This window comes from Lentinula edodes, assembly GCF_021015755.1.
Source record: "Lentinula edodes strain Le(Bin) 0899 ss11 chromosome Unknown C8R40scaffold_66, whole genome shotgun sequence".
Taxonomy (NCBI): Eukaryota; Fungi; Basidiomycota; class Agaricomycetes; order Agaricales; family Omphalotaceae; genus Lentinula; species Lentinula edodes.
In genome coordinates, this window is record NW_025764372.1 from 151662 (window position 1) to 164625 (window position 12964).

Here is a 12964-nt window from a genome sequence, read left to right on the forward strand (position 1 = left end):
CGCATGAAGACTGGGCCATCTTCATTGGAGATCCTGGAGTGGCTGGATCTCAGGCCGTATAAAACCAGACGGGCGTCTAGAAGCCGTACGAGTTCCACCACTCAGAGACAGACGCGGCAACTTGAGGGCCCTTACAGACCTTGGTATGGAAGTGAACTTCGACGATTCTAATCAGAGGGACAATGTCCTCCAAGCCCTACTCACCGAGGTCCCGGTGTTGCATGCTGTGGCATCGCATGAGGAAAGTGTGGTTCGACGAAGAAAGATGCAGTATATGATTGGGATATTTTCCTATTTGACTTCTGCCAAGGTGGTCTGGGTAGATCACCCACCGAATAAATAGCAGAGGTTGTATAACGAGGGGCTTGCTGCGCAGAGTTTGCAAGAATCTTGGACCGGGGAAAAACTACATTTAATGACCTGAGCGGCACACTTGTCATTCTCGGTAGATAACGTTGTGGAACAGAAATGAATGGTTCCCCCAGTGAAAACTTATATATTTTTCAACTCGTAAGCACACAAATGGATTCATTCACCCTCGTCCGCAATTGGATCCAATCTATTAGGAAACCATCCATATGATTTCAGATTGACCCTCAGCTCTCCAGTTCTTCCAACTGTGACTTCCACTTCTTCTTCTTCTAATGCTTGTCTCTGTCGTTCTGCTCCGGTTGTATTTGGGCCTCGAGACGATATTACACCCGAGGACGATATGACACGATGCCACGGCAAAGGAGGAGCAACTCCAAGTCCTGATAATTTTAGAGCTGGCAGATAAAGCCGAAGGATAATCCATAATGAATCAGCGAGAAGGCCTTGGACTTTATGTGCTTACCTTGACCCACATGACGAGAATAATTCGGCATTCCAATGAGGCGGGCGATATGGCCTTTCATTATCCAACATCGTCCATGTTATTGCTGTTTTCACAAAAGTTGGCGCCTCGGTCACACGCTTTACTTTTTGGCTTCAAAATGATACCGAACGAAAACATCGATATCTCACTCGTTCCTCGACCGATTACTGTAAAATTTAGTGCGTTGACAAGCTGTAGTATATGCTCAGAGCGCCCCATGATTATTTCTTCCAAAATATATAATTTTACAAATCTCAGCTATCAAATGGTGTCAAATGAAAACACACAGATATCTTGCTCAATCCTCCACCAATGACTGTAATTTTTAGTGCGTTGACAAGCTGTAAGGTATCCTCAGAGCGCCCCATAGTCGTATCTTGAATGGTGTGACCCAGGCAGTAGAAGTTGAGGAATGTCACATATGGCCGGAAAATGACCCTGAACTATCAGGCGACTCATTCCTTGCTGTTTCTTTTTTCATTGTCTCAATGGGCAATAAGAAGAATGCTAAAAGAAGGCAGTCTGGAAGCCGCAAGAACAAAAAATCAACTCAGGAAATAGAAGAGGATCAACTGAGCAGTGATGAATCACTCACTCCCGATGCTCCCCTTCGACCACCTCGCCCCACTCCAAAACCTTACCACAGAGGCATACCAGCTTACGATGCATGTCACAGCAATTTAGGTGCTGAGATTGATGATACCGCTGCCGCTAGATTGCTAATGTCTTTTCCCGGAGTCTCTCCATCCGAAAGTCAGGCAACACCAGCACGTACTCATCCGTATGGTGTCCATCTATCAAATGAGCTTTCATCCACAAAGACAAGTTGCGCAGCCTGATATAAATGTGAATATGTTAATTTGAACTGTGCTCGTTTGAATTCATCTTGTTCAATTGCAACACGAGTAAACTGTGATATACGGATAAATGACGAGAATGTCAGTCGAGGACAAGATATCGTACCTTCTTGAGCTTGTATCCAGTTTGCCTAAGTGTCCTCCATATTGTTGTAATGCTAACCTGTGTACCTCGTCGCTCCTCTAACTGTTGCTTCAATTCATCAAGGTACATGTCCGGTGTGTGTGCAAGTAACCCGTGAATAAGCTGGTCCTTCCATTAGTATTGCTTCCATACACAAGCAAAAGAACAACATACCTTCATATCCTCGATGCTAAATCTTCCATTTTCTCCTTCGAAGGTCAGTGGTAAGAAGTAGAGTGCCGCCTTGGATGTGTTTCCGGTGTTGAGACAGGATGCGTTGCAGTGTCCGACGTTTGCATGCTGATTTTGTAACAATCTCATCAAGAGACACACAATTGCGATGAAGGTTGATGATTGTGTGGCGAAGGTCTTCAGATAGAGGCTTTCCGCGAGTCATACTGCAGTGAGATGGGGTGTAACGTCAAGAAGGCAGCGCAAAGGATAGGACAAGCAGTAACAAACAGCTTCAAATTGATTTCGCTCTACCACATACTACAACTATGGGGCATTTTAAGGATGCCTTACAGCTTGTCAAGGCACTAAAAATTACAGTCATTGGTGGAAAATTGAGCAAGATATCTTTGTTTTCATTTGGCACCATTTGATAGCTGAGATTTGTAAAATTATATATTTTGGAAGAAATAACCATGGGGCGCTCTGAGCGTATACTACAGCTTGTCAACGCACTAAATTTTACAGTAATCGGTCGAGGAACGAGTGAGATATCGATGTTTTCGTTCGATATCATTTTGAAGCCAAAAAGTAAAGCGTGTGACCGAGGCGCCAACTTTTGTGAAAACAGCAATAAACGTTTGAGCTGTAGATTGAGGAACATACATGTGCAGCAAACTTACCATAACTTGTGACCTTGCCTAATGGAATGCGGCGAACTGTGTCGTATACCTGAGAATGCGTAGAGAGAGTTAGTACCGTTGCCAGTAATATTGAATCTCCAGAAGGTAGGGTCGTTTGGGGGTCGAAACTGGTCGAAAAGGGTCGAAAACTAGTACTATCGTTCTGAATTTGAGGGTGAATTGTTGAAATATACCTACAGCAGCATGAAATTCAGCTATGTCCATCAGCCCAATCGTTCGTTGAGTTTCAGCGATATAAAGGAATGGTTCAGGCTCGTCGGTCGACGGCGTGGACGGCCTGAACGGCCTGACTCATCCGATTCCTTACTCATCTCTTCAGTCCCGTCTTTTTCTCCTCGCCAACAAATGTAGTCGATTCTGAGTTTGTTGACCCCGACATTCTCAGTACCGTCGCACAATGTGTTAACATGGGACCCAAGTTTTGCCCTGAGTTAGATGAAGTTGCAAGTTCGGCTCAATTTCAAGGAGAAAAAGTATCAATGGCTAACAATGGCGATGTGGCCTTCTGCCTCGGCATCCGGATTCATTGGCTGTATCGAATCATGTCAATTATATGGATGAAAATTCGATCGTTGAGAAATGCCCAATCTACTTTTCATTATAGGATCTCTCGAGTTCGGTGCGTCTTTATCTTATAATCACAGCTGGAGCTTTTCTAACGCTACGACTATTAGTACTAGTCCTCGATGTATAGGCTAGGTCGAAAATTTCACCCAAGCCCCAATGTCTCTTCCAGCCTGTCTTCTGTCGTGTTTTCTTCAGATTATCCGAATCCGAGGCTTACTTACTGGACACTGGTTCCACAAGGAACCATCGTGATTTGTCGCTTCTCTTATTCTATTGCTCTTGCAGCAACCGCCCTATGTAGCTGAGGCCCTTTTGTTCTCCGCTGATTGGGAATTAGCTTCTTGACGTACTCCATGTATCAATACAGCCGTCAGTCAATTCGCGTTCAAGCTTTTGATTGGTGTGGTACTAAGATCCTTCTTGACATACATAGTTTTTCTTTCTCTCGAAAGTTCCATTCTCCCGTCTGCAATAGAGTCGTACGTCTCACGAATGCCAGGTCCAGATGCCTATCGATCATCGATGCATACAATGGCTCAAATTCCTACTGTTCTTCGAGAACCTGGAAATTAATTTTTTCTACATTACGCATGTTCCCGGAGGTTCTTGCCCGTCTCCTTAACGTGGTTCGCATGTTTTTTGGCCTCCATTGACAGTGAGACTGACTTGACGTTCCTCGTAATCAGGTATAAAAACTAACGTGAATACGAGGTTTCGAGTATCGAACCACCCTTCGAGATCTTCAAACAGACACACAGCTTGAGCAAAATGTTTTTCCGCATCTCCACCGTCGCGTTCTACGCCTTGTTCGCTTTTGCCATCCTTGCTGCCGCCACCCCAGGAGGTAAACCCACCACTACCGTTGCCCCGGTCACCACCACGATCACGGTCACTGCGGTACGAGAGCGGATTTTTATTTCATACGTCGCCTTCGCTCATTTCATTTGACTGTTACGTAGCCCGCTACGACCACGACTATCACTTCCGGTGATTGCACCACTGGTCCCATTCAGTGCTGCGAAAGCACCGAGAATGTAAGATTATTTCTTACAGCCATTGGCAATGACAATTCCCTTAACTATACTTCTTTAATGCAGGCTTCATCCACTGCGGCCGGTCTCCTTCTCGGTTTGCTCGGAATCGTCTTGGATGACCTTAACGTCTTGCTTGGTCTCAACTGCAGCCCCATCACGGTCATTGGTGCTAGTGGCAGCAGCTGCTCTTCTCAGGTGGTCTGCTGCGCGGACAATGCTGTGGTAAGTTCTGAATTTGTGCGGTCGAGGTCGGGCATGGGGTCTGATTCATTTTTTCAGGGTGGACTGATTTCTATCGGATGTATCCCTATATTTCTTTGAATCGTTGGGTGGTCTATACAAGTTTCTAACCGTCCTACGGACAACACATGAGTGTTTTGAAGCTCGCAACATTCTTCGTGTGTTTTTATTTCTTGGTCCTTCAGAATCTCGTTACTCTTGCCTGTCATGCGCTGTACGTAGATGTATCTACTGCTTACAATGAATTTGCGTGCTTCAGAGGCCTTGTTTCCAATCATAGCGTGACCTTGAACTTATTTCCCCTGGCATTGAGGCTGTCATGCATAGACTCCTGCGTCCTATTGGATATTGCACCATGTTTTACATGCGATTGCAGGCCACTGCACCACCGTGCATGGCAAAAACTCGGCTCCTTTTTTGGGGGCTATTAAATATTATGGAATCAAATAAACGGGGCACCTTACAGGCGCCGACATTGAATGTTTTTTAAGAATGAAATAAATACATGAATTACAGTATCTATAGAGTAACAGGGGGTAACTGAGTGAGATGCTGTGAGACGAGAAAAAATAATTGTGACAGAGTCACAGTCCCGTGATATCCCGTGCCGGTCACAAGAATTCAATACAATTCAACTCAGTGTTACATTTGGCCAAATAAGGCGAAACTACTGCCATAAAGGGAAATAATTTTTGTATGGAGTACCGTACATAAGGACGATACTTCCGTAAACTACAGCCTCGTAACATGCGATAGCAGGCCACTGCACCACCGTGCATGGCAAAAACTCGGCTCCTTTTTTGGGGGGTTATTGAATATTATGGAATCAAATAAACGGGGCGCCTTACAGGCGCCGACATTGAATGTTTTTTTAAGAATGAAATAAAAGCAAATTTACATGAATTACAGTATCTATAGAGCAACAGGGAGTAACTGAGTGAGATGCTGTGAGACGAGAAAAAATAATTGTGACAGAGTCACAGTCCCGTGATATCCCGTGCCGGTCACAAGAATTCAATACAATTCAACTCAGTGTTACATTTGGCCAAATAAGGCGAAACTACTGCCATAAAGGGAAATAATTTTTGTATGGAGTACCGTACATAAGGACGATACTTCCGTAAACTACAGCCTCGTAATGTACGGCTCCAGGGCCTCGGGGCCTCAGCCTTTTGGATAAACATTAACAAACTGACCCCGCATTTCTCTTCTTATATACGTCTGGTCACGACTCACGACTCTGGAAGTAAAAGCAAGCCTATTAGTATCAGATTAGAACTCACTTTTGCAGCACATTGGAAGCTACTGAAAGAGTCATCACAACCTCTGTCAGTCTTTTTTACCAATAAATTGACCGTATCATTCATTCGAAACAGTGTACACCTCCAATATGATCGCTCTCATTCACAACCTCCTTTATATCCTATCCTATCCTATCCAATGAAATTCTCTCCGAAATCTTTCTCTGTTATATCTGCATTAGCTGCTGGCTAACCCTGAAGCTCATCCACGTCTGTTCTGAAACATTTTTCGCTCAATCCGTGGGTACATGATATCTCTGTGATTGCCATGCACACATGAGTCCTTTCGTTGCTGGAGACGCTGATTCTAACTCATGCCCGTGTCCGAGAAAAAACAGCATTGTTACAACGATCTCACCGTTATACACTTTGCAAACTGTCCCTGCGTGACAGTGAATGGACCTCGATCGAGCTATTTGAACTCTTTCAAAACACATTATTGCTCCGAGTTGTCGATTTACTACTTCAGGACAATCATTTTTACAGCGAGAACACATTTGACGATTAGTTACTCCGCGAAATGACCTATCCTGAACCGGATGTCCGCAACTCAATCTCAATCGATACGCAGTTGCTTCCACGTCTCCAGTGTTTCCAGTACATGCCCCCAAAATCGTGTGATGTGAACGGAAATATTATGGTGGATATGATCGTATCTCGTTCGCGTGGTTCACTGCCAGTGACTGGTGCAGCTGCTTTAAGAGTGGGTATAGCTGCTCTTTGTCAGGCATATTTCGGAGCGCCGCGGCATGCTAAGAGGTTATCCGATCTTGAGTGATAACTCGATCAGGAAATTGGAGAAAGTACGGAGGGAGGGTATGAAGGTTTTCATGGAAGGGTTTAGAAGTAGCGAGGTTCCATGGCTCGGATGCTGCAGCCTCTCCGAGTCCAATCATCAATGAAATCTACACATGAGAATTTGCTCAATATGTGCTATTCTTCAACGTCGTAGTAATTGTTGAGTATGTTCTCAGTTGATAAGGGAAGCAACTGAGATATATATTTAAGTACCTGTTGAGTATGTTCTAAGGTACTTTAGTAAAACTAGAAAGAAGGAAAAATAAGTAATCTCACCTCAGTTGATAAGGGAAGCAACTGAGGGAGTGTAAACTAATATGTCAAGTATATATGGTGATCGAGAGTCTAATAGGAGTAAAAAAGAAACGGTGGCCGAGAAGAGAAAGTCGCACAGACCAAAGCTGAGCATACGAAGTATTAGTCCAACACCCCCCCTACTGCATATGCTGCAGGTTGAGCATTTTGATCATTTGTGTATGTGTATTCCCCGAAAGTGGTTTTGTGGTAATGTCTGCCACATTCTCCCCACTACGGATTCGTACTACCTTCACACTACCATCTTTAACCTTCTCCCTGATATAATGTTCTCGCATATTGATGTGTTTGATGAGCGAATGATTCCTTGGCTCCTCGGACAAAGACACTGACCCAAAGTTGTCGCCATAGATAAAAGTGGGACCTTCGAGTGGTAGGTCAATTTCTTGGATAAAGGAACGAATCCAGCACACCTGTTGACAAGCTTTCGAGAGACCGATATATTCTGCTTCCGCTGTAGATAGTGCGACGGAGGCTTGTCTCTTTGATGCCCAGGAGACAGGAGCACCCCCCATGAAAAATATATAACCAGCAGTAGATCGCCGAGTAACTAGGCATGAAGCCCAATCACTGTTGGAGTATCCCAGAGGTGCAAGGCCAAGGCCGAGGTGATCATCCCCAGGATTAGGCACACGATAGGTGATAGAGTAATCAATTGTTCCATGGATATAGCCTGCAAGCCATTCACAAGCATTCCAATGAGTGATACCTGGGTTCAGCTGGAAGCGAGCAAGGAAATTCGAAGCAAACGCGATATCAGGCCTTGTTGAGCAAGCACCCCATAGCACAGATCCAATGAATGAACGGTACGGTTTATTAGACATGAATTTTCAGTCAATTTCGGAGATTGGGTTCAGAGATTCAGTGATCTTTGCCTTAAGATCTAATGGAGTGCGACGGATATGGACGTTCTCCAACCCGAAGTGTTCCAGCATACGCTCGAAGTATGATTTTTGGGATATCGTGATGGATTTGGAGCTTGGGTCTTGAAAAATGGTCATTCCCAAGAGAACGCCTGAATTAACTTCGCCTGACTCCCATCTCTTTCCTAAGTCTGCAATAGCTCTTTTTCTACCAATTTCGGACAAGGAGGCACCGCTCACATCATCGCCATATGTAGTCGAAAGGGTGTACTCATCGCCAATCTGACGGTATCGTACACAAGGATCGGCTCTTGAAGCAATATACCCGTCCTCCTCATATCCTTTGCCTAGGGTGTCCTGCCAGTCGTGGCTGCCCTGCATTGTCCCATAAATCGACTTGTTGAGTTTACACACCTTGTGTTCTTGGCCTTCCTTGACAAAGCCTTCAGGCTGCTTCATATACACGTCGTGGTTGAAAGGAGAGTTCAAGAAAGCAGCCTTGAAGTCAACTTGGAACATAAACAGGCCGAGGACAGCAATAATCGCGAGGACTATGCGGACGGATTCCATACGTGCAACTGCACCATAGGTTTTGTCATAATCGACGCCTTCAATCTGAGTGAAACCTTGTGCAACGTATCGAGCTTTTCGTTTCGCAACCTCGCCATCTTTTGACCATTTAATTGCATAAACCCACCTCCCACCTGTGACGTTCGCATTCGGCGGCAGATCCACTAACGTCCAGCAATTTTTCTCAATCAGGGTGTCATATTCAGCTTGCATAGGGGCCCTCCAAAGTTCGGGACGGCGCATGGCCTGTTTGTACGTGTTCGGGACCCACTTATCGCTCGACTCAGCGGCAAAAGCAAATGGGCTATGTGTCGTCTATACCACCAGTGTCTTGAGCCCACGCAAGGTCCCGTTTCAAAGCAGACCGCTCCCTTTCAGCCGATTCCTCAAATTGGATTTGGCGAGTTGATGGTTGTCGTATACGAGTACTACGTCTCGGACCAGTGTCTGGATCTGGAGTTGGTATTGGTAAAGGTTGAGGGAGAGCTTGATTTGCGAAAAGTTCTGCCAGTCCTTTGTAATTGGGAGTAGAAGGTGTTGTAGATATTGAGGGAATGGATGCGGTGGAATGGTCAATTTGATTTTTGTTAGCCGGAGGACCAGGCATGGCATCTGGAGCCGAACCAACGTCGACATCAACAAACACTTCACCATCGACCTCATCTGGTACCGCGGGTGCAGATCTGCGAGGATCTCCTTCCTCAAATTTGATGCTGCGAGATTTGTGAAAAGATCTGGTCTGAGGCAGCCAGATCCTATACCCCCTTCTGCCGATATACCCAACAAATCGTCCCTCCACAGCTCTAACACTGAGTTTCCCATCTGTCTGGATTGCGTCGAGTGTTGCCCAGCATTTGCAACCGAAAGGTCGGAGATGGGACACGTCATGGCGCTTCTTCGTGTATATCTCAATAGGTATCTAATCTGGAAAACGAGACGAGGGAATAAACGTGTTTACGTAGCAAAAGGTGAGTGCTGCTTCAGCCCACATCGAAGGGGGAAATCCAGCATCAACTAGAAAGGTCCTGACCCCATCTAGCACAGTTCTATTGGCTCTTTCAGCTACTCCGTTGGCTGAGGAGGATCTCGGTGGAATCATCTCAATAACTATGCCATGTTCTCGACAGTAATCCCGGAACCACCCATTATTGAACTCTCCACCACCATCTATCCGGAATATCAAAACTTTGAGACCCGTTTGTCATTCTGCCATCGTACGCCAATCATGAATAGCTGTTAGAACTGTCTCTTTCTGCTTATTCGTTAGAAAAGTCGGAGCTTTGACGGAGGAACGCCCATCCGTCGTGAGAAACATCTACATAGCGTCACCAATACTCTGGGTTCGAGTTGGACCGAAAAGATCGAGATGGATACGTTCGAGAACTTTGGTTTCGTGTGTAAGTTTTTCATCAAATGGTCGGTGAGTTGATTTCCCTAAGATGCATGGTTCGCATTTACCAGCTACTTTCTTAGAAGTGATTTGCAAGCCGTCGACCAGGTTGTGCCTATGCATCAGGAGTATTCGATCAATAGCTGGATGTCCAAGTCTGCGATGCCATGTATGAATATCGACAGGCTTATTAAGTGATCTAGCAAAGTTTGCGAATGAGGGCGGGAAGTGAGCTTGTACTTCATACATTGTGCCCTTGCCTTCGCCCTGCATAACGATGCTTCCATTCGCGGTTCCTACGGTGAGCGACCCTCTACCCCACTCTCCTTTCATTCCTTTGGCATCCAACGTTCGCAACGAGATTAGGTTGTGATGAAAGGATGGAGTGTGATACACGTTGTTCAATCGGCATCTTCTCCTTATTCCGTCAACCGCTGTCTCGAATTCCACAGTACCTTTCCCATGGATCTCGAATTCTCCTGCTTTTCCGGCGATCACTGACTTCCCTGCCTTTCCGTACAGATTTTCATACTTAATGAAATCATCCCTTTGAACCCAGAAATGATCACTCGCAGCTGAGTCCAGGAAGGTTTGAGGTACTCGCGGTTTCAAGGCAGCATATAATAGAGTATTTTTATTGTGAGCTGAACAAGCAGTACATTCGTCAACGTCTGAAGATTGGTGGGGAACCGAAGAATTTAATACGTCTATGTTGTGTGTAACCTCTTCATTTGCCTCATACCCTCTTGATACTGACATACAGTTTCTGCAGGTATGAGCATTAGGGAGCTGGATAGACGAAATGGGTGTTGAGAGTGACGTACACAAGTCGAAGAGTTCCATGATGGTATGATTTCCACCGTTGCTAGCGTAGTTCGCAGTCTGGGTGACTGCGGTTTTGGCTTTCTTAGGTCCTCCCCCTTCATTACCACCACCGGGTGCCCAACATTTCTCAATCGTATGGGTGCGACGTCGACGAGGAGGGCAGTTAGGATTCGTACATGTAGGGTGATCCTTCTTGGGAGCAGACGCAGTATTTGCCGAGTGGAAAGAGGCCATCTCCTGAGCTATGAGAGCTCGAACCTGACTACGCTGTCGGGTGTCCTCCTCATCCTCCTTCTTATTGTCATATACTTGACGAAGGTGAATAAACGCATCATCGCTCGAGAATCCCTTGACATTAATTAGGAGATCTCTCCACGACTTAGGCATGGACGCGATTACGATAAGGCGAAATTGGGAGTCAAGACAGGAACTGCCTAAGTTTCGAAGTTCCTTTAGGTGGTTCTTCATTGTCTTTTCATGCTCCTCAATAGCCGTAACGCTGGGGTCAAATCGAGCAGACCGGAGTTTAGTATCGGCCTGATGTACGCGCATCTCATCCCGTCTCTCATATTTCTTCTTCAATTCAGCCCAGATGTGGTATGCAGGTTTTTCACGTTCGACGCCTAGCCCAACGGGATCGACAATGTTAAGATAAATTATACTGGCAGCCATCCTGTCACGTTGACGCCATTCGTGCGGGAAAGGAGTCGGACTATACGCAGGTGTCGATGTGGATGCAGGAGGGTACAGAGTAGATGTGGAGACATAGCCACTAATAGGAGGCCGGATAATAGAACCATCAAGATAACCTTCAAGTTCCCGAACTTCAATATGCGCGAGGACTTGGTCTTTAAAGACTTGCCATGTATTTTCGCCAGACAATTGGGATGATTCGGGGAAGCGCGGGATCGACAGCGAGCTAGCTGTGGAGGACATAGCTTCGAAGATAAGGATTCACTGTGATAGATATATTAGCTTTGTCTGTTAAGCTCGGTTGAGCTCGAGTCTCATAATCCGTTGAGTATGTTCTCAGTTGATAAGGGAAGCAACTGAGATATATATTTAAGTACCTGTTGAGTATGTTCTAAGGTACTTTAGTAAAACTAGAAAGAAGGAAAAATAAGTAATCTCACCTCAGTTGATAAGGGAAGCAACTGAGGGAGTGTAAACTAATATGTCAAGTATATATGGTGATCGAGAGTCTAATAGGAGTAAAAAAGAATCGGTGGCCGAGAAGAAAAGAAACGGTGGCCGAGAAGAGAAAGTCGCACAGACCAAAGCTGAGCATACGAAGCATTAGTCCAACAGTAATGACCCCCTACCAGTAAACTATTCTGTACGGCTAATCAAAGGCAATTGACCAATAGCTAAATCAAGATGATACTGTACTACTGTTGACGCGTCGCGCGACGCGTTTGAATCAGCACGTGGTTCTACGTCCTATTCAACAAAAAATTCCTACTTCATCACTGTCACCATTATATTGCTACTCTTTTTTGCGACACTGTAATAATATCACAGAGCAAGAACTGTATGTTCTAGCAAACTTCCTTGTTCTTGGTGGGTCACCTCTTTCTGAATCCCATTGGCCGCTGTTTGATACCATTTTATATAGTCAATCATATCTCTGACTCTTTGCTCCATCTTGAAGATTCTGCACATGGCCGCTCTCACTCTCATTCATGGCCTTCCAAACGAGACTCTCCGAAATCTTCCATCGCTATACCGAAATGCACTTCACCTTCACATCTGATCCCGACGACAAAAGTAGTGGCTGGACTTCACTTAAACTCGGTCATATCTGTTCTTGCTGGCGAAATGTTGCGATAGCCACTCAGGACGTCTGGTTTTACATCAGAATTCCTAATTATGTTCCAGAGGATGAATGGGAAAATTGGGACTGGGAAGACAAAGCTGAAGATATTTTGCCCCTAATCAAGCTCTCATAGAGCGCTTCAATGCAGCCCTGTTGAACATCTCTCTACAATACCCCTCGATTGGTATACTCTTGTTGCTTATGGCACACTCGCATCGCTGGCGCCTGGTGAACCTCGTCGTTAGCAACAAATTTTCCGGGAAAAGATATGATCCCAGATGCCTACTGTCTGCCGTTCTTGATCGGACCCCTGCTTTAGAACAACTTTCCTTATTCTATATGGGAGACGACACGCTGGCGAATTCATGGTCTGAGGACGCTGTCCTCAACTCTTTTGAACTCGCTTCGAAACTCACCTCGGTCTCCGTCTATCGCACAGGTTTTTCCCACTCGAAACGTTCAAATTCCCTTGGCAAAATCTCTCTTCTGTGTCAGTCAATAGATTGCGTCGCTCTCATTCACGTCAAACCTAT

At 45.4% G+C, this 12964-nt stretch overlaps 2 protein-coding genes across 2 annotated transcripts; one reads left to right on the forward strand and one right to left on the reverse strand.

The window, feature by feature from the left end:
* Positions 1-528: 528 nt before the first annotated feature.
* Positions 529-896, reverse strand: C8R40DRAFT_1177602 (uncharacterized protein; the record flags this gene model as incomplete). The annotated part of the gene is made up of 2 exons (XM_046232709.1): positions 529-767; positions 836-896. The coding sequence occupies 2 exons, from the start codon at positions 894-896 to the stop codon at positions 529-531; spliced, it is 300 nt and encodes a 99-aa protein (XP_046079743.1).
* Positions 897-4047: 3151 nt separating this feature from the next.
* C8R40DRAFT_1177604 (fungal hydrophobin-domain-containing protein) lies at positions 4048-4634 on the forward strand (the record flags this gene model as incomplete). Its single annotated transcript, XM_046232710.1, has 4 exons — positions 4048-4176; positions 4239-4313; positions 4377-4535; positions 4593-4634. 4 exons carry the CDS (start codon positions 4048-4050, stop codon positions 4632-4634), a joined length of 405 nt encoding a protein of 134 aa, XP_046079744.1.
* Between the last annotated feature and the right edge of the window lie 8330 nt (positions 4635-12964).